The 21,818-nt window shown below is 41.4% G+C and overlaps 2 protein-coding genes across 2 annotated transcripts; both read left to right on the top strand.

Annotated features, from left to right (window-relative positions):
- The first annotated feature begins 7,241 nt into the window (after positions 1 to 7,241).
- LOC142851391 (olfactory receptor 5A1-like) lies at positions 7,242 to 8,210 on the top strand. The gene has a single exon (XM_075975243.1). It carries the CDS (start codon positions 7,242 to 7,244, stop codon positions 8,208 to 8,210), a length of 969 nt encoding a protein of 322 aa, XP_075831358.1.
- A 7,553-nt stretch (positions 8,211 to 15,763) lies between these two features.
- On the top strand, positions 15,764 to 17,878 carry LOC142851392 (macrophage-expressed gene 1 protein-like). Its single transcript, XM_075975244.1, has one exon. It carries the CDS (start codon positions 15,764 to 15,766, stop codon positions 17,876 to 17,878), a length of 2,115 nt encoding a protein of 704 aa, XP_075831359.1.
- Positions 17,879 to 21,818: the final 3,940 nt, after the last annotated feature.

Consider the following 21,818-nt stretch of genomic DNA (forward strand, 5'->3'; position numbering starts at 1 on the left):
TCCTTTTCTGTTTAAATAAGAAGGAAGGTTTTAACTTTAACATAGTAAAATTGCATATAACAAAACAGTTATCAAGCAAGAATTATAGTTACAATATTTGTATCTACTTTATCTTTTATCATAACAAAGAAAAATTATAACTATTCTTTAACTCCATCAAAGACTCCAGAATATAAAATTACCTACATAAACAGAAAGTGCATTGTAAGTAACTTCCAAAACTCTAGAATTGACAGAGACATCTCGCTGGCTGGCCAGTGGGTGCCAAATGCTAAAAAGAAATTCCACACTAGCTCAGAAGTGAGTATAATAAGGGCTTATTTATGTAGGGATAGATTCACAGATCACAGTCCTCTACTTGATCAAGGAACAGCAACCAAATCCAGCAGCTGGAAAAGAGAGAGAGTGCATATATCAGCATTTATAGTGTAAGAGGCCATGTCCAAGTGAGCAGGTAACTTAAAGGCTACTGGTTGAAGGATTTCCTACAGCAACCGACTGCACTTACTTTTCCATTTCCCTTTTAAAAAGATTTTAATTTTTTAACCTAGATGTATGTGTGTCTATCATATGCATACGGATGCTTGTAGACAGAGACCAGAAGACGGCATCAGTTCCTCTGAAGCTGGGTCTGGGAACCAAACCCCAGTCCTCAAGGAAAGCAAGTACTCTTAACTAACTGCTGGGGCATTGTTCTAGCCCCTTCATTCCTTTCTCTTCTTGCTAAACTTATCTGCCACTTTCTTTAGTACCCGTCCTTACTCAAGCACCCCTGAGACCACTGCTGCACCCCTATTTGAAACTGCCTAGCTCCACTCTTGAGTCTATCACCACAAGGTGGGAAGACCACCGTTTCCTGCCTTCTTCCCATGTCTGTTCACACTTCTCCTCTTTGATTTCCTAAAGTGTACTAAGGATTGAGACCTCTGAGAATGCTTCTGGGCCATTCACACGCAACAGACTAATGAAAATTCTTCATGAAAGAACAAGAAGGCATGGAGAGAGACTAGGGAGCAAAAAAGACCAGCTACAAATTTGTGGCAGTTTGTGAGCGAGCCAATTAAAATCTCCTGATCTTCTCAAACAACTCAGAGTAAAGTGCTTGAGAAGAGGGCTCCTTGGTTGAGAGTGGTACAAACAAGAAAGAAAAAAAAAACAGGGAGAGAGAGAGAGCAAGAGAGCGAGAATATTTTTTACAGAGGGGAAGGGAGACAGGAACTGTAAACATTACAGTTTTCTACTACCCCACCCATTCACATTTCACTCTGCAATAAGAAAAAGAAACCAGAAATTTGTTTTGGTTTTGTTGTGGTTTTCTTTTTCCTAGAAAAGATTTAATTACATAGAAACTATCACTTTAACCATGATGCTCCATTCTTTAATGTCAAGTTTGAGAGAGTACCCAAAAATGTAGGCATAGGGCCAAGAGCTGGGAATTTGGGGAGAGGATATAATTTGTTTGGCTTTGTAGTATGAGATACTGGCCCAAGCAAGGAGAAGCCGCTCAGGCTGTGGGGAGAAAGGCGAAGTTGCAACAGGCTTTTCTCAAAGTCAAAGCTCAGCCAACACAAATAGGATGAGGCAGAAATCCATGAAAGAAGCCGCAGAGTTCTGTGGGTTTGCACAGTGCCCACTTCAATCCCGGCGTGCTCCTCCCCATAGGACACACTCAAATCTTTTCAAACTAGATATTTGAGAAGTCAAAAACAAAATACACACAGAAGGGAAATCCTGTTCTGGTCAAAACCCAAAACTTTTCTTTAAAACTACCACTTGTGGGATTTTTGAAAGCTATTTTTTTTTCTGTTGCCATCTATCTTTTTATGGGGCAGCGCGGTACAGAGGACCAAGTGTGGCCTTTTGATGCTGGAAGGATTTTGTTCAAGTCTCTGCTTTGCCAAGAGATGTTTGTGTGACCTTATTGAAGCTACTTCTCCAAAATTCCATTTTCTCATGTGAAAATCCACTGCAGATGGCTTTTCTTTGGGGTTCTCTGAGGATATTATGAAGTAAACTGTGTAAGAGGCTCTGTTTGCTGTCCATGCAATGAAAAACATTAGCAGCCATCTGTGTCCTTTCCTTTTTATTTTGGTGAATCAGAATCCCAGAATTTAGAAAAGAAGCCACAAAGTCAATTGATTCAGACTCTTGAAGGCTAAACCCCTTCACTGTCACTCTCTCAGTGTATACTAATCCCTTTCTGGGATACACACACCACTTCATGACTATGCTATTGTTTTCCTAAGATCAGTCTCTCTCCCTCTCCCTTGTCTCCTTTTCTTTCCCCCTCCTTTCTTTTCTCTCTCTCCTTCCATTCTTTTCTGGGGGTTTGCACTAATTTGCTCCTAGTTCTAACCTTGCATAATTCAAGTATGTCATGGAAAACACCCACCATTCTACAAAGGTAACTGTTACTATAGGGGGCTGTTGCCCATTGTAATGCTAAACTAGAATTTTCTGTATTTTGACTCCAGGGAGCTCTCACTGGAGATGAGGGACTGGGAATTTAAAGAAAATAGGGAGAGTTGCTGATACCAACTTTATTCAGGCAACCCTGGCATTCTTTGTACTCCTGAGTCCAGTTAGCCAGCCACTCTGCCCATCAGGACTCCTGGGGACATATCACCATCTAGAGAGACTCAACGGCACCTGGAGACAACCTGAGTTTCTTTATATCCCTCACTCCAAGCCCTTCTCTTGGCAGTCAATTGAACATGGCTACATCTAACCCTTACTTACCTCCTCCAAAATGACCTGTCTTCCAGGTTCTGTCAGGAAAGCGCTTTGCTCTCTCTCTCTCTGAGTGTCTGGCCTCAACCAGCTAATTGAAGCACAGAGCTGTAGGTGTTGCAGGTGAGTCGCCTTCACCACTTCCTTGGACTGGTTACCTGTTAATCCTTCAATGATAAAACCAGTGACTGAAAGGGAAAGGTGGAGCAGGAACAATGCTGGGAATTTTGCTCTTGCTGCTCTGAATTTAATAAGGGAAACTGTGTGGTAGAATTAGGAGAATGTATTATTGTTTGAAAGGTTTCTATTACTTAGCATTTGGAATGGGAAGAGAAATGAACTAAGCCAATACTGATTTAAATTAATCATTTTTTGCACCTTCATAAAAGGAGGAATAATAGTAATGCCAGGATTTAAAAGCCAGTACATTTTATGTTGCTCTAGACTCTCAGGGTGCAAGCACGGTGTGCCTGCAAAGTAAAATGTCTTTGTGTCCCCCATTGAGACGCCAGGCTTCAGAAGAAGGTCGAGGGTCAAGGGCTATTCTCAAAGAATGAGATACAGAATCTAATTTCACCTCTAGTCTAACCAACTATATTGACATTTCCCCTGTCTCTTTTGGTGTTAGTTTTATAATCATAGTTGGGAAGGTCTAAGCTAGCTGATTTCCAGCTGTGATGTTTTATTAGTTTAAATATATTCCCAGTATTTTTTGAGTATCCAGGAAGTACTTAAAATAGAGAAATTCCCATGGTCTTGGCGATAGAAAAAGTGTATAGGGTCTATGTGGTAACCCTTATTCAGCCAGTGAATATAATATCCACTGGGCATCTCTAAAATTCAAGCACTCTGATAAATGCTGGAGGGAAAGTGAGCCATGAAAACACCTTTTCCTCACGTCAGTCTTTCTGTTTCATTCACCACATCCTACAGAACCCATTGCATACTATGTGGCCCTCACAGACATCAGTTATATGGGAATGACAACATCAGAGATCTATTCCTTTTTATCTTGACACATTAACTTGATTGTTAAAAGTTAATCACACTGCAAGGATTAAGGACAAGGAAATGCTTCATAATCATTTTCAGATTCTGGTCCTGTCCAGTCACATGGGCTGGGTGAAAGATCACACCTCATTCAGTTGTATCAATGATACAGTACCATCAATTGCTCAGAGCTACATCTGGATGGGTTAGGTATCAGGACAGACAAAAACTTAAGAATTAAAGAATTAGAAAATTAAATGTTGACTCAACAGCTTAATAATTTCTTGTTCTTCCATAATTTCAATATATTTCTTGCCAGCAATATATATTTTTAAAGTTATAAATCAATGCCATTTAGGTCTACTAGTTGCAAGAAACTTGGATTATAAAACATCTCATAGCTTATAGTTAAGGAGAAGGGATCCAACAAAATACAAAGCATGCTAAGTGCTGTGAAATGAACCAATATGATGCTGTAAAGATTGATGGTAACATGAGAGGAAATGCCAGTGTAACCATTGCTGTGCTGTACAAGTGCACACACACACACACACACACACACACACACACACACACACACACACTTGCATTCAGTCAGCAGGTGCAGATGAGACGCAGACCATGTAGAGATGGAATGATCTTGGTCAGAATCCCAATAGGACTGATCATTAGTGAAATAATGAAGTTATTTCCTTTTCTATTGCCTCCTGTATTTTAAAGATAAGGGAAATCACAGGAAGAGATTGATGTGTGATGTGTCCAGGATTGAAGATATAGCTCACTAATAGAAAACCCACCTAGTATGCAGTAGGCTCCAAACCCAAGTCTCAGCACCACTGGCTCGTCCCATGTGAAAAAACTGATGAATGAAGATGCAAAGATCAAAGACTAGCTCTTCTCTGTTTGATTACAGAACCTTGCTTTGAGTAACCACAAATAGGAAAATGGCTTCAGAGATGATAAATAAGCTCAAAATCACTGAAAGAAAAAACACCACCACCACCATCAACAACAACAAAAACAAACTGACAATTGATGGTAGTATTCAAGCCCTGACCCCCCCCAAAAAAAGCCGTATTATAAATGAATGTAGCGTATCTCATATAATCTCCTATATCATTACCTGAAGATAATTTAGGTCAAAATAATCAAGCTACCTACACAGGAATTGTATAAATTAATTAGTGATTAGCTCTTACCATATTTTAAAAATGTAAATCTAGAAACCATGGTCTCAGGGCTGAAATAGGAAAGAATCATATGTATCTGGATAAAACATACCTTTGATGATCACAGCAAACATTCCACAATAAAGATGGGCCAGCCTTGCCAATGGTCCAGCCCCGTGTGGTTTCTTTCCTGCAGCGAAAGGCTTAAAGGTGTATTAGTTTGTAAATCTGCCTGTCTCTAGCCAACTGTCGTTAACTTTAGTTATGGATTTCAAAGCAACTTTCTGGTGATCTTTCTCGGCCCCCTTTAATCCCTAGTCATCTTTCTTACTACCTCTGTAAGTCTATCACACTCTGAATTACACTAAGGTCACAGTGTTTAGTTGTGTATTTGCCATCTCGTTACTTGTTCACAGTAAGGAATGAGAACGCTGAAGAATAAACTAACATTATTGTTTTCTCTCTTGCTCGCAGGGAGAAGATCAAACACTTTAACATGGTATTTATCCACTAGATAGTTGGTAGACCTGCTCTGTGCTCGGTGTGGGTTTAAGTGCTTTGTGTATTTAGTTAACAGAAAAGAATTCTAAAAATAGCTGTCTTTGTTATACTTCTGTTCTAGTGAAGGACAGAAAAGTCAAGAAACAAATCAAATCTATGCAACACTGTAAGGTGATTGCTTCTGTCCGAAAATGGAGCCACATAAATCGATTGGAAGCCTGGAAGTGGAGAGAGGCCGAAATAAAATATTGATGTACATATGTATGCAGTGGCATACAGTTTATGTGATTACGTATGTATGTATGTGCATGTTTACAATTTTGTATGATTGAAACAAACGTGTCTTTCCCCTCTAAGCTTTCAATGATCTTTCACAATTTGTCTCCCCACCTCTGGCTTTCAGAATTTATGTGTCTTCTACTCCCATTTCCCTGTGCTCTGATCCTTTTATATGCCTTAAATACTAAGCTTGCTCCCCAGGACTTCTGCAAATGTTCTCCTGAGTGTCTTCCCATCCCAGGACTGCTTTACTCATCTTTGCAATTGTCCTCACAGATTTTTTTCTCTGAAAACACTACCTACTATCTCCAGGCTCCAGGGCACTGTATGAAGGTTTCTCTATAACAATTGTTATGCTGTGCTAATGATCACATGGTTTTCTGTCTGTGCTATGCCTTCTGACGAGTATTCTGCACTTCCTAATGGGTTATTAATATCCACATCATCAGCATTTAGCTCTAACAAGCACAACATGGTCTCTTGCTGATAATCTTGGTGCAAGAAAAGCATTCAAAGTTCATATGGTTAGACATTTTCCACTCACTGGTTTAGTCAGTATTTTTCCAAGTTTTATCTCTATTTGCTTCATGCTGTTGGGATAGAGGGGAGGGGGACAAGAAAAAAAGATGGGACACACACATACATACATACATTCAGAGAGAGAGAGAGAGAGAGAGAGAGAGAGAGAGAGAGAGAGAGAGAGAGAGAGAGAGGTCCAATCTATGAAACCTGCTTAAAAGTGTAATGATAAAACAACCACAACAGGAAAATTATTCTTTCCAGTAGAATTTTACTGGCATATAAACCAAGCTTAAGGTAGGTCCCATGCCAATACATGAATAGCCAATACAAAACAAACAATGGTGCTTTGTAGATTTTTTTTCTTATATTGCTTTGTTTGGGCATTTTTAAAATCTTACCTGTTTTTGTCTTTGTGTGTATGTGTTTTGTGATTTTTATTGTTCTTTTAATTATTTATCTTTTTACCTATCATTTTCTAAAGAAAGAGAGCAAGAAGGTGTGGGATTGGGTAGATGGGGAGGATCTGGGAGGAGATGTGGGAGGGGAATCTGTAACCAGAATATACTGCATGAATTTTCAATTAAAAAAACTAAATTAAACTAAGAAACAAAATTACCTCTGCAAGCATTTTGAATTTTGTTATATTTCTTCTCTTTAAAAAGAAAAGAATACATGTCTATATCTAAGTGATTTAATAGTGCAACATTTGGAGTAATTCAGAAGAAGAGAAAGATTGTCAACCGAAGTACCACTAATAAGTAACTCCCTCCATTGTCATGGTGTTGCTACTGACAATAAGGTGATGATCCAGATAATGTGATTACTATCTTGACATATTTTGCATTAACAAGTTCATCAGATAAGCAGTACGGTGACCTCCATACACTGTGGAGGGGAATTCTGCATCAGACATAAGATATTTATTTTGGGGGATGTCTTCTGGTTGTAGGAGTCTATGATTCTTTGACAAAGCAGAGGAGTTTCTTCACTTGGATTTTGGTTGACCCCAGGAGTCTATCTTTGGGACTTTGAAGACAGTGGAGCTGATACATGGCTGTGGGAAGAAACATTAGCATGGTGACCAATTTCATCTTTTTGGGATTTTTAGAGCATCCCCAGCTGCAGGTTGTCCTTTTTGTCTTGTTTCTGGGGATCTATTTGGTGACCATGGCTGGGAACCTGGGCCTCATTGTCCTGATCAGAATGGACTCACACCTCCACTCCCCCATGTACTTCTTCCTTAGCAACTTGTCCTTTATTGATGTCTCATACACTTCCTCCATAGCCCCTAAGATGCTCTGTGATTTCTTTAGGGAGCAGAAGGCCATCTCCTTTGTAGGTTGTGCCACACAGTTTTTCTTCTTTATTGGAATGGGAGGCACTGAGTGCTGTCTCCTGGCAGTCATGGCATATGACAGATATGCTGCTATCGCCAATCCTCTACTCTATCCATCCATCATGTCACCCACCACCTGCGTGGGTATGGCCATCACAGCATACACAGGAGGGCTCCTCACTGGCTTGGTCCAAACCAGCTCCATATTCCAGCTTCATTTCTGTGGGTCTCGGATCATTAACCATTTTTTCTGTGATTTGCCACCCCTGATGTCCTTGTCTTGCTCTAGTACTTTTCTCAGTCAAGTAGTAAATTTTCTGGTTGTGTGTACAGTTGGTGGGGCATCAGCCCTGGTTGTCTTGATCTCCTATGGCTACATCATTGCTGCTGTCATGAAGATTCATTCAATCCATGGGCGGATGAAGGCTTTCAACACCTGCGCTTCTCATCTAACTACAGTGATTCTTTTCTATGGCTCTGGTCTCTTCTCATACCTCCATTCCAGTGCTGGCTACTCTCAAGACAAAAATAAGGTGGCGTCCATGTTTTATGGTGCAGTGATCCCCATGTTGAACCCTATCATCTATAGTCTGAGAAACAAGGAGATCAAAGAAGCATTGAAGAAACTCAAGGAGAGGAAGAAGCAGATGTCCTGTCTCTCTGTCCTACAGTTCCTTAGGTAAAAAACAGAACAAAAACCAACTTAAGCCTTTTGTTAAATATAAATACTAAAATAATAGCATGACTAAGAAAATTCGTAGTAAGTTAAAGAAACTGTTTCAAAGGCTAGAGATTTAGCTCAGTGGTTAAGAGCACTGACTACTAATTCCCAGCAACCACATGGTGGCTTACAACCACCTATAATGAGATCTGGTGCCATCTTCTGGCCTGCAGAGACACAGGCAGAATACTGTATACATAATAAATAAATAAATCTTAAGAAAAAGAAACAATTTCAAGAAAAATCTTCTACGCCAAATTGACAAATCTACTGGAAGATTGTACTTAATGGATATTTTTTTTTTACTTTACTTTCTTTTCATGGACTGATGTTAGATTTAAAATTTGGTCACTCAGAAGGTAAAATAAATATGATTTTGATGGTATTCCTCTACCATAGGGTACCAGGTGCTAAATTCAAGATACCATGTCTCAGGAACATAAGCCAAAACCTTGTCATAGGGACATATCATTCATCAATGTCTTCCTAAAAAAAAAACAGTTAAGCATGGTTCTTGCCAATTCACTTACCTCTTGAGATATATTCACTTGCCTTGGATTGCACCTATCCAAGAGTTGGCACTAATCAAAAATACTAATTTTGGATTAGGAACTCAAGAGTTGCCACTGACATGAATCCAACAATGATGACTCGGAGGCAATAGAGTGGTCAGGTACCAATAAACTATGCCTAGAAAGAGTCAAGGATAATGGGTGTGCAGTCATAAAGACCATGGAGACCAGACACAAGGAGCTAAGACCACCATAATGTGTATCTATATGGTCACGATGAGGAAAGAGCAGGCCCTACACCGAGGTATCCTGGGGACACCTGTAGTCAAGGATAGTAATTAATATGACCCAATGCAAAATTATAAATTTGCCTAAATATTATAGGATATTTTGGGGGAATTTTTTAAATACTTAGTTGAGTTCTCAACCATGGATTTTGTAGATGGTAAGCCAGCTCGTGGTGCTACACAGAATATTAGAAATGGGTTAGATCAATATGTAAGAGCTAGCCAATAAGAGGCTGGAACTAATGGGCCAGGCAGTGTTTAAAAGAATACAGTTTCAGCCGGGTGATGGTGGCGCATGCCTTTAATCCCAGCACTTGGGAGGCAGAGGCAGGCAGATCTCTGTGAGTTCGAGACCAGCCTGGTCTACAGAGCTAGTTCCAGGACAGGCTCCAAAGCCACAGAGAAACCCTGTCTCGAAAAACCAAAAAAACAAAGAATACAGTTTCTGTGTAATTATTTCGGGTATAAAGCTAGCCGTGCGGGTGGCCGAGTACCAGAAATGCAGCCCACAGCTCCCTACAACAACCCAATGCAAAATTATAAATTTGCCTAAATATTATAGGATATTTTGGGGGAATTTTTTAAATACTCAATTGACTTCTCAACCATGGATTTTGTAGATGGTGCCATGTTACAATGTCAAAAGCTTAGACATAGTTGTAAATGGAATGGCATGAGGTTCATGTCTAAAGTCTTGTGACCAGATATGACTAGCCGGAAAAGAAGAACTTCTCGGAGACATTCTGATTTCATATCTACTCACGAGATCGGTTTTCACTCTCAACCTTATATGGCTATTAGTTCGTGTCCTGTCTGCAGCCTCTCTGAACTCTGATGTCGGGCTTTCTTCCTGTATTAATAGCCGTGCCTCAGTTTCCACATTTTCTCTAACAAGTGCCACCACCCCAGTGATGTCCTCATTCTAGAGCACGATCTGAAATAAGATATCTATGTCAGAGAGTTTGCTGCAGACTGTCACTAAAATCATCTTCAATCATGTTTTTCAAGATAATTCTAGAGTAAATGGTAAATGAAGTCTTGTTTCTTTAATGATTGTGTAAATAAACCATGGTGAGCTGCAACAACCAACTCTAAAGCACATCTGTCCTGGTGATCACTATTCTGCATAGTACTCTTGTGTTCCAGTGTTCTCATTTAATCATCTCTATGCCTTGCTGAATCAATAGCAACATCTATGGGGGATTTAGTCAGTATGTTCCTCTGTCAAGTCTTCTTTGGTCCTAGAGTCGTACAGACCAGGTAATCACTATGGAATATATTCTTATAAAATACTATAGGAACCCCCTCCATCTGACAAGGTATTTTTCCTGATAGTCTTCTCCTAAGTTGTTAGCATCCATGCCTAAGCCTCCCTTCACTCTTTCTCCCAAAGCACTGAGCAGATCCTTCCACAAACTATGTGCTTAATGTCTGTTTGGTAAACAATCAAATTCAAGTTTACCTGGTAGGTAATCTAGAGATGTGAAACTAAAGGAAGGAAATGTCTATTATTGGAAGCCTATGATGTGCCAGGAATTATATACAGTTTGTTTAAAAGTTGATCCAATAACATGCACAATTCCCTTTGTTAAAAAATTCAGGACTGGATAGATGCCTCAGGGCTTAACAGTGCTTGCTGTTCTTTCAGAGAACCCAAGTAGAGAGTACTTCAGGGGTTATTACAGGCTAGGAAGGGAAGAGGGAATGATATATAAAGGAAGGTAGATAATAAGTCAAATAGAAGGAAGTTATAGTTTCCCACAGCATGTGTGGAGGTGGCAGTAATTTTTGTCATACTCCCTTTTATTGAAAACCCAAACACAAGGCAATGATATCTTTTGAAAGGATAAAATTTTAATAGCCCATTTTATTTATTACAAATTATGAATATGAATCAAATTATCATACAGTACCTCATAAAAATGCATAGTTACTATGTGCCAATTAAAACATAAAGACAACTAAATACCAAGAGTTTAGGATAAACCAGTGGCTACTTAGATGTAATTATTAAGCAAAATTAAAGTTATATAAACCCAGTGTCCTAGTCTTGACTTCCAACATGAGTTTCAGATGCCTCCCAGTTTCCTAAGAAGACCTTTGCAAGGTTAGATTACAGATGTTGGTCCCTCATTGAACGGTTTTTCACAAATCATTTCACAGATGATGGTCACACCTTTGGACAGTCTGGTTGTGGACACTTCAGGAGTGAGTGCTGGCTCCAACTCTGGTTGTCCCCTTTAGAGGACATGTCATAGAGTTTGAGTCCATCAATTGGCAGACCTTCACAGACCCAAGTCATGAATTTATGTGGATCACACCTCAGTTGCCTTCAGTGGGGACAGGTTCCAATTCTGTTCTTACTCCTGTGTGGTCCCTTGCAAGACCAGATTCAGATTCTGGTCTTCACTATTAGTTTGACAGTGCTGGCCCTGGCCCTAGGCCGCTGCCTGATGTCTTGCATACTGATGCTCAGCAGCTGAATCTGTGCTACCCTGCAGACTCCAGCCAGGTTTCTACCTCACTGAATACTACGCAGTTCTGATGTGAAGTTTCCTCCTGTGGTCTAGAGTAATTCTGGATACTCTTTAGCTTTTAACTTTGCTAAAACTTATAGTCTGGGCCTGCCAAACCAGGACTCAGCAGGGGTCTTTGTAACCTGATGTCTTGCTCTTGATTTGGTAGAGGGCTGAGTGGAGAGGGTTTTGGAGTCTTTTCTAATATTCAGTGCAATGTTTCTTTTCATTCTTTTCTCTTTAAATGTCTGCTTGGGGGAGTATAGCATCAGTTTTCTGAGGCCCTCTGTCTTAGGCCACAGCTCCAGCTACACTCTTAGTGAGAAAGGAGGGCCAGTTCCCTAGACCATGCAAATCCATCCAGGACAGACTGGATTCTTCATGTTCTGTTTTGTAAGTCTCCCTTTTTACTGTGATGTTAAACTAGATTTCTGGCCATCAGCTATCTTCTGGAAACAGGCCTAGCTTTTGATATGACTGCACAGAGACATTTCCCATCAGCGTTCTCTTCCTACCCACCATAATAAAAGGGGCTGCACACCCACTGGGTACTTCTTTTAGTAGACAAGCAGTCCTGGTGGGAGAACGCCCTCTAAGGGGAAGGAGTGGACCAGGCAAGTCCTAGAACATCGGGTTAGGAGACTGAAAGGAGAAAATGTCACTGTCTCACGGGTACATCCTCCATAGTCCAGACTGGAGTTTACTCCATGGACTGCAGAAGTCCCAGCTCCTTGCTTTGTGTGCTGAGTTTCTGATGGGTCTTTTAGATTCCTGTGGAACACATAAAAATGAGATAATCCTGATGCATGAAATTATCCCAGATGGATGATAGAATAAAGGGGCTGGAAACATCTGATCCGGTCCCAAGCCTGCACAGGATGAACATCACACATGAATCACGACTCCTCATGACATGGAGTCAGAAGCTTGTCCGTGGTCACACAGATGTGGCTTCCGGTTCATGGCTTGGTAGAGGAAGTGAAAGTGCCTTTCAGCACCTTAGTGTACCTTGTGCAGAAGCACCGCTTCTCTCTGCTTGAGGCCAGAGTTTAGTGTGTAGCCCTGGGCATTTCCTCACCCACGATGACCAGCCTGAAAGAGTATGCTCTTGTACACAGAAGTCAATGCAAGAGAAAAGAGGAAATTGTTGGTGGAAGGGGAAAAGCAGGAAAATGCCTGTAAAGAACCAACTTACTGTCTTGGTGTGCAGATGGAGGTTGCACCCTAAATTTCATACATTTTACATGAACTAAAAACACAGCTCACTGAGCAAAAGAATCACAGAGTCCATAGGCATTTAACACATTCGGGCATTTGGAAACTCCAAAAGAGATTTGTTTCTTTTTTAAAAGTTATGCATTTCTTGATTATTTTACTGAGCATTGTTTGGCAGTTACGACATACTTTTTTGATAAATGGGTGAGAAATGCTCATCATTAAAAGCTAAAACATATAAAAACAAAATTGATAAGAAAAAATTAAAGCAATTGAATAATTCTTACCAACCAGATGTCACTACCATCAATGGGTTGGTGTAGATAGATACCTCTTGTAGTGGATATTTGTAAATATCTGGTAACACTGAATGATTTCAGCATTATTTAATGTGTTATTAAAATTGTTTGAAAGAATTATGCTGTAGGGTTGGAGACAGGGCTCAGCAGTTAGGAGGGCTTGCTGTGTTCCCAGAATTCTGAGAATTCTGAGTTTGGTTCCTAGCACTCGGGTCTGGCAACTCATAACCATTTGTAACTCCAGTTTCACGGGATCTGACATATTCTTCTAGCCTTCATGGGTATACACACACACACACACACACACACACACACACACAGAGAGAGAGAGAGAGAGAGAGAGAGAGAGAGAGAGAGAGAGAGAGAGAGAGAGAGAGAGAAGTCATTTTAAAAGAATTGTGTTTTCTATAAAATGTTTTTATTTTTAGGGTTGGTTGGAGGGAAGATGGGGAGGAGCAGGAAGAGGGGAGGGAGCAGGAACTGTGGTTGGTATGTAAAATGAACTTAAAAAAATTTAAAACCTTTGTGTTTATGTTTCTAAAATTTAACTATTTTACTAGCATGTATCAATTATCCATAATGGGATTCATCATGGCGTCTTCATGCACAATATATTTTTATTATATTCACTTCTCCGTGACCTCTCTTATCCTTGTCCTACTAAAACATTTTGCTATATAACCCTTGATGAATTCCATGACTATATTAATTTTCATTTCCCATGCCAAAATTGAGAAGGAAGACTGTAGCAAAGAAAAAAAGGCAGACATTAAGTGTTTAGAAACATCTAGATTTAGAACTGCCTACATTGACCTTGCTGCTATTCTTCTTTCAGAAGAATGAGCTCAAGAAAACAGCAACAAAGAATGAGAAATTGCTTGTCTGCCTCCAGATGAATGTAGGAGGGAGAGTATTCCACTTCCAGCCAGCCATGCCTGAAACAGTTTGAAGAGAAGGACTCAAATACAGAATCATGACAGCTACTTCTATGCTCAGTTTTCTAATTCTGGCCTCCCTCTCCTGAGGTATTAGCATATAACCATCCAATTATAAGCTAAGGAACAGTGTCCTCGGAGGTGCCCGAGTTTTCCAGCTAAGCATAGCCTAGACATTGTTAACAAACAGTCTTTTTTGTTGGTTGGTATAAGTCAGTTTCCCTAAGCAGGGTTCTGTGGCATGAACAGAGAGCCACACTGTGGTAGTTCTGTATTTACAGAACACCATTATGGTTTCAACAGTGACCAGAGAAACTCGTCTGTGAAGACCAGGAACAGAACTTTTAAACTCTCGTTTGTTTTCATTCCTTCTAAACTCTCTCCTCTGCTATATCAGTGATGACCCAACATCATTCATTTCCCTGAAAACTTCAAGTCAGATAGGTAACAACATTGATCTATAAATTGAAACATGGCTGCATGTTGGTTGTGGTATGTTTTGGGGAGCCATGACGGTGCAATTCAAACTGTTTTTGGCTTCTCTATAGTCCCTGGATACTATTTAATGTACAAAGACACATTTTAATTTTCCTAAATAACTCATAGAGATGAACTTCCTTTAATCCTGATCCTTGATCACTGGGTCTGATGTATCTCTCTAAATCATTCATTTAACAGAACTGGCATCAGCACAGAAAGAGAGATGGGGAAGGACGTGAAACTATGTTCTTCAAATGATATAAAATTTTAATTTCTTTAATTTTGTAAGGAAGAGTCACACTTATTTTTATATACCTACAGTGGGCTGGAAAACTTAAAAGTACAAAATGTACACTTGCAAATTAAATATACAGAAAAAGGTATGTGTTTGTATACAGGCACACATATTTCTTGGTCACTCTATGTTTTTGAAAAATTAAAACTGAGATAATAGAGTGGCTGTTGTCCTCTTTGTGATAATTTTATCTGAAAGGAAACAAGGTCACTCACTCACTCACTCACATGAAATGCTTAGGGCAAGTCAGACTGAAGAGTCCCAGGATACTGCAAACAGAATTGTCTTCATTCTTTATCTCAGCCCCAGATAATATCATACACACACCAAAACAGGAGGGCTTGTAGCGATGAGACATCACAAAACGTGCGAGCATGCTACTCTCCCGCCTTTCTTCTGAGAGGACAGCCTCCAGTCTCAGTAAGCCAATGAGAAATCTAAGGCTTGTCCACGAGGTAGAAATACCCTGTACCTGGTGGAGATAAAAGCATGTCAAGAAGGGCAAATGTTGCTACTGACCTCTTCATATTCAGCAAAAGAATCTGGCACTGGAGACTGACAAGAGAACAGAACCGTGAGCCAAGTTTGGATCAAGGCCAAGAGAGCCAACAAAAAGCCAAAACAGGCTCCCCAGGTAAAGAACAGGTGAGATGTGGGATCTGCTTCTTCTGAGGATGCATTACCGCAGAGCGAACAGCTTGGTTGGAGAAAACGGGTGGAAAGTATGCACAGTATGTGTTCACTTGTATGTTATACTATATTTTGTTGCATGCTCAAGTGATCGTTAGTCTTCCAACCAACTATCCTTTGCCAATTTTTCAGCTAACACAGGCTAAAGAGCAACTTACGGTTTTGGGAGAATTGTTAAAATTTCAAGCAACTACTGTTTAAGCAATTGCTTTCTTTTTGTCTTTCAGTTTGCCCAGGCTCTCTGGTGCATGTCCAGAACTAGTGTGTGACTGGGGCTATCTTCACCATGAACAGCTTCATTGTCACAGTCCTCATCTGGACCACAGTAGCATATGCTGAAGAAGACAAGCTCCTAGGAGAGACCAGTGAAACTAGTTTTCGAAAGTGCCAACAGGCTTTCAATATACCCGTTCTGGAAGTGCTACCTGGAGGGGGCTGGGATAATCTGAGGAACATAGACATGGGGCGGGTGATGGACTTGACATACACCAACTGTAAGACCACAGAAGATGGACATTACATCATCCCCGATGAAGTCTTTACTATTCCTCAGAAAGAGAGCAACCTGGACATGAACTCAGAAATCCTGGACTCCTGGGTGAATTACCGCAGCACCACCTCAGCTTCCATCAACATGGGGCTCGATTTTCCTTTCAAAGTCAACGGCAAGTTCTCTTCTGAGTTCCAAAGGATGAAGACCCTTCAAGTGAAGGACCATGCTGTAACTACAAGAGTTCAGGTGAGAAATTTGGCCTACACAGTGAAAAACAACCCAAGTTCAGAACTCAGCTTGGGATTTAAGAAAGAGCTCATGGAAATATGTGACCATCTAGAGAAAAACCAGACAAAGATGGCCACCTACCTGGCAGAACTGTTGGTCCTCAACTATGGCACACACGTAATCACCAGTGTGGATGCTGGGGCCGCACTCATTCAGGAGGACCACATAAGGTCCTCCTTCCTTAAGAACCACAAGGGAAACCATGTCGCTGTGACCACCTCTGCGGGAATCACTTTCGCGAAGGCTGTGAACTTCAACTCTGAAGTAGGCTCTGATTACCAAAATAGCTTGACCAGAGGCTACCTTGCTAACAGAACCAACTCCAGGATGCAGAGCATCGGAGGGGCTCCATTCTACCCAGGCATCACCTTGGAAACCTGGCAGAATGGCATGGCTAACCACTTGGTGGCAATAGACCGATCTGGTTTGCCTCTGCATTTCTTCATCAAGCCTAACAAGCTGCCTGGTTTTCCATACCACTTGGTGGAGAAGCTATCGAAGACAGTGGAAACTGCCGTGAGAAACTACTACAACTTTAACACATACCCAGGCTGCACAAATGTCGAGTCCCCCAACTTCAATTTTCAAGCCAATACAGATGATGGCTCCTGTGATAGTAAGGTAGCCAACTCTCCCTTCGGAGGCATTTATCAGGTGTGTCAACATCTCTCATACAGTTCACTCAATCTCTGCCAAAAGTTGGAACAGAAGAATCCACTCACTGGTAATTTCTCCTGTCCCTCTGGATACAGTACTGTCCATTTACTGACTCAGACCCATGAGGAGGGTTACAGGGACACGGAATGCAGACTGAAGTGCACCCTCAAGATCTTCTGTAAGAAAGTGTGTGAAAATGTATTCAAAGTGGCTAACGTTGAATTCAGGGCTTATTGGTGTGTGGCCAGTAGTCAAGTATCCCAAAACTCAGGACTTCTCTTTGGGGGAGTCTTCACTGACAAGAGCATCAACCCTGTGACAAATGAACAGTCATGCCCATCTGGGTACCTTTCACTGAGTCTGTTACAGAACCTCAAGGTATGTGTTTCTATGGATCATGAGTTGGGGCATAAGTTTTCAATCCCCTTTGGTGGGTTCTTCAGTTGCACAAAGGGGAACCCTTTGGTTGATTCTTCAACATCCAGAGACTTAGGGGAATCATTTCTGCAAAAGTGTCCTGGGGGCTTCAGCCAACAGCTAGCTGTTATCAATGATGGTTGCCAAGTGTCCTATTGTGTCAAGGCTGGAATCTTTACAAAAGATTCCCTAGCCCCTGTTAGGCTACCACCTTACACTCAGCTTCCTCTCATGAGTCAGTCTGACCCCAGCTCTAATGAAGAGACAAGTAGCGATAGTGCTGCACCCTGGATTAAGGACTCCTACGCCCAGCAGTGGAGGCTAGAGAGGCCATCGGGACTGCACAGCGGTAGCACATCAGGAGGAACCATTGCTGGAATCACAGTTGGGGCTATCCTGGCAGTAGGTGTTGTCATTGCCATGGCCATCTATGGCCACCGGAGGTCTAAGAAGAGTGAATACAAAGTAACTTCAAAAATGTCTTTTCCTTCTTTTGCAAGAGCTAGAGCCACTCCTGATGGAGTGCAGGATCCAACTTCAGCTTAATTCTTCCCGAAAAGAACAGTTTCTCTCACCTCCAAGCATGGGTTCAAGCATTTCTTTTACTCCTTTCTCCTTCACCTCTGCCTTCCTAAGGAGTAAAATGAAAGCTGAAATAAAAAGAAAGTTTTATAATGCTGTGATTGTGTTCATGTCTCTGCATTGGGGATTAAAGGATCAATGTGAACAAGGTAGGGGAAGAAAGATTTCAACTAATTCAGCAAAAGCCAGCCCTGGTTCCCAGCCATAATGGGAGTGTGCATTCCCAACAAGTCACAGGTCACCTTCACCTGAATCTCTGTATGTGAAAGGAGATAGGCCAGGGAGCAACAAGAGCTTTGGGATGAAACTGCATTTAGTCTGAAGTCGACAGAAGTTTCCAATTTGTGTGTCAGAAGATGTTACCATCCCTGTATCTTGCTTGGGGTTTTATGCTCTCAGAGGCAGTCAAGACTCTGAAAAGACACAGACATGTAGTGATATTTCACTTGTATTTTTAATAAATAAAGCATCCTGAAGTTCAGAGAGTAAAACCGTCACACTGATCAGCCTTACAGACCAGGCAGTGGTGATACACACTGTTAATCCCAGTAGCCACACTAATTTGCCATAGAAATCGGCAGTAGTGGTGCACACCTTTAATCCCAGCACTAGAGAGGATTATACAATGGGAGGAGACAGCTCTCACACACAGTCTCATTCTGAGATTCCTGGAGACAGGATCACTATTTCGGACTAAGGGAGAGGTAAGAGCCAGTGACTGACTGGTTTGCTTTTCTGACCTTCAGGCAAACTTTATTTATTAAAATACAAATAAAATGCCACCACACAGACAGTCCTGTTCAGTCAGTGCTGTAGATCCTCCTGAACTCTGATGGCTGTGTCAACTCCCCATGCACCCCAAAGGACCGCGGACTCATAGCAAGCCCATTTTCTGTCTGCCCCACAGTTAGGATTTCCTTTGTCCAGATCAATTTTAGACTTCTGAATAGTGTCAACAAACCTTCAGGAAATATTTTAACTTACAAACTTCTCATACGAGCTCAGAAGTAAAAGGGTGGTGGGAAACTGGAAATAAATCAAGAAATGTAAAACTCAAGAGGACTCCAATGTTCCAGGAACTGGCTGATTTCTTCTCGCCAGCCTCAGACAGACGTTGAAAGGGACTGTTGTTTAGATAGGTCAATTATTATGGTTTAGTCTTCGATGTTACCAAAAATATAACTCTTTCTTCTTCTGTGATTAACACTCACCCTTCATGTCTTCCCACCGCAAGTGTGGGAACAAATACAGAGACACAAACATACATACACCCCATATTACAAGTCTTTATTTTCCAAGGGGTGAAAAATGCAAAAGTCAAAATAAGCCCCCACTTAAGTTTACTTCCTCCTTTAAACTAGAACCAAACCCAAAATTCATTATGTCCTGTTCTTTTAGTTTGGGCTTGCTTTCCCTGCTAGACACAGGGCTGATGTGATAAAAAAAAAAAAAAGTTATGCCGGGCGATGGTGGCGCATGCCTTTAATCCCAGCACTCGGAAGGCAGAGGCAGGCGGATCTCTGTGAGTTCGAGGCCAGCCTGGTCTACAAGAGCTAGTTACAGGACAGGAACCAAAAGCTACCGAGAAACCCTGTCTTGAAAATCCAAAAAAGAAAAAAAAATGTTATGTCATTAAGTTAACTGGAAAAGGCCTCAAGAACCACTTGTGACATTTATTTCAATTGAAGAATGACTTTCATGGGATATCTGGCAGGGTACATTATTGACACCTGGCAATAGTTGGGGTTTTGTTCAATTTTAATATCTGATTTGATTCTCTACAACATAGAAATTACTCCACAGCCGCCTCAGAAATTGTGTACCTATTCATTACAGCAAGTGACCAATGAGCTACCTTCTATGAAAGACCGTGTGTTCTCTCCTCACTGTCTACAGTCAAGGGCTGTGCACACAGTAGGCCTTCTGACCAATGAGCTACCTTCTATGAAAGACCGTGTGTTCTCTCTTCACTGTCTACAGTCAAGGGCTGTGCACACAGTAGGCCTTCTGACCAATGAGCTACCTTCTATGAAAGACCATGTGTTCTCTCTTCACTGTCTACAGTCAAGAGCTGTGCACACAGTAGGCCTTCTGAGTGCACAGTAGTCTCAGCCTCTGGGCATGTGGGAAGAATTACTCATCCACTGCAGAGAAGAGTGAAGAGCTGAATTTGAATTCTGCCTCCCTCCTGCCCAGTCAAAAAGGGTTGACTCCATAACCTCTTCACCAAACCTGCCCTTTTCAGTATTAAAATGTACAGTATTAAAACATTTTTCTTCATGCCTTGTGGGTTCTAAACGAGTTTTACATTTCAGCCAAGCTAAGAATTTGTCTTAAAGTGCTGACTTTCCTCTGTGAATTCTTTAAGGATTACTAAGCCTGTCCAGCACAACAGGAGACTCCTAGACCGAAGGCACCAACCTCCCATTGAGACAAAAGTATCTCACTAACTTACATTTCTACTAACAAAGATGCATATAAATATTTGTTAAGATGTGTACTGGAAGCCTTCATTACTTTCTTATTGTGTTCTAATCAGTGTTAGAATCATTAAAACTAAACGTTTATTTGAAGGAGAAAACCCACCTGCAAATATTAAAGACTATACTCCATCGTAGTCACATGACGTCACTTTCAAGAAGTTGGTATTCATGACCTGAGACTTGACTCAGCAGCTGAGAGCACTTGCTGCTCTCTGAGATTGTATTCCTAACGCTCACACAGCAGCCCACAACCCTCCACAACTCCAGTCCCAGGGGACCCACTGCAGGCAAAACACTCGTACACATAAGATCAAAACAAATTAATATTAAGAAAAAGTTAACATTTCTGGCTTTCAAGATAACCATTTTCCCACAAATTCACACTCCTTTCCCTTGCCATGTGGTCTGTTTAATTGGGAGGAACCTAGACTCGGGCCAGGTCAATTGTGTGGGTAGGAGAGACATGGAAAGTTTTAGAAAATAAAGGGGCTTTCCCTTCATCTAGCTAGTCGGACTGAGGTTGCTCACACATAGAGGAAGTAATCCACATGCTTCTGAGACAGGTGCCAAAGCACTTCTACAAAAGCAGGCCCTTCAGAGTAACCACAGTTTGTGCTTGTTCATTTGCAGTTTATTGTTCTGCAATACACCTCATGAGCACTAGGGGGCGATGTCCTCTCGTAGAGCAACACCAAGAACTTCAAAGCACAGCAGTTACAAACAGAACACCTGACCTCTGGACCTTCACCAGCCCTCTCCCGGAAACCCCCATTCAGATGCTGTTGGTAACAGACAAGCAAAGGGGGCAGCGATTGTTTCTTATGCTGGGTGAATGTTCTCAAAGCTCTCACGCTGTTGCATACCAAGCTCCTCTGAGAAAAAAACTTTCCATCTCGGAGGGAAGCTTCTCAAGACACAGAATGTTCTCAAGGGAAAGCAAACATTCCATCTTGTATGTCACACTCATGTCTGGGGCATCAGGGCAGGCACTCAGGGCAGCAGCTGAAGCAGAGGCCATAGAGGAACGCTGTTCATTACTGTGCTCCCTATGACTTGCTCAGTCACATCAATGTGCATCCTGTCACATCAATCATTAACCAAGAAGACGCTCCGCAGGCTCGTCCACAGGCCAGTCTGTTGGGGACACTTTCCTAAGCTGACTTCCCTCTTCCCATGACTCTTGCTTATGTCAAGCTGGAAAAAAAAAAAAAAACACCTCACCAGGACACTCCCTAAGTTTGGGAAATAAACATCTCAAAAGCCCAGTGTCTCTTTCTCTTCCTGCTGCCTATAGATCTAGAACTCTCTGCTGCCCCTCCAACACTATGTCTGCCCATGTGCAACCATGCTTCCTGGCATGATACTAAACCTCTGAACTGTAAGTCGGCCCCAATTAAGTGCTTTCCTTTACAAGAGTTGCA

The sequence above is a fragment of the Microtus pennsylvanicus genome, chromosome 5 (genome assembly GCF_037038515.1).
Source record: "Microtus pennsylvanicus isolate mMicPen1 chromosome 5, mMicPen1.hap1, whole genome shotgun sequence".
Taxonomy (NCBI): domain Eukaryota; kingdom Metazoa; phylum Chordata; class Mammalia; order Rodentia; family Cricetidae; genus Microtus; species Microtus pennsylvanicus.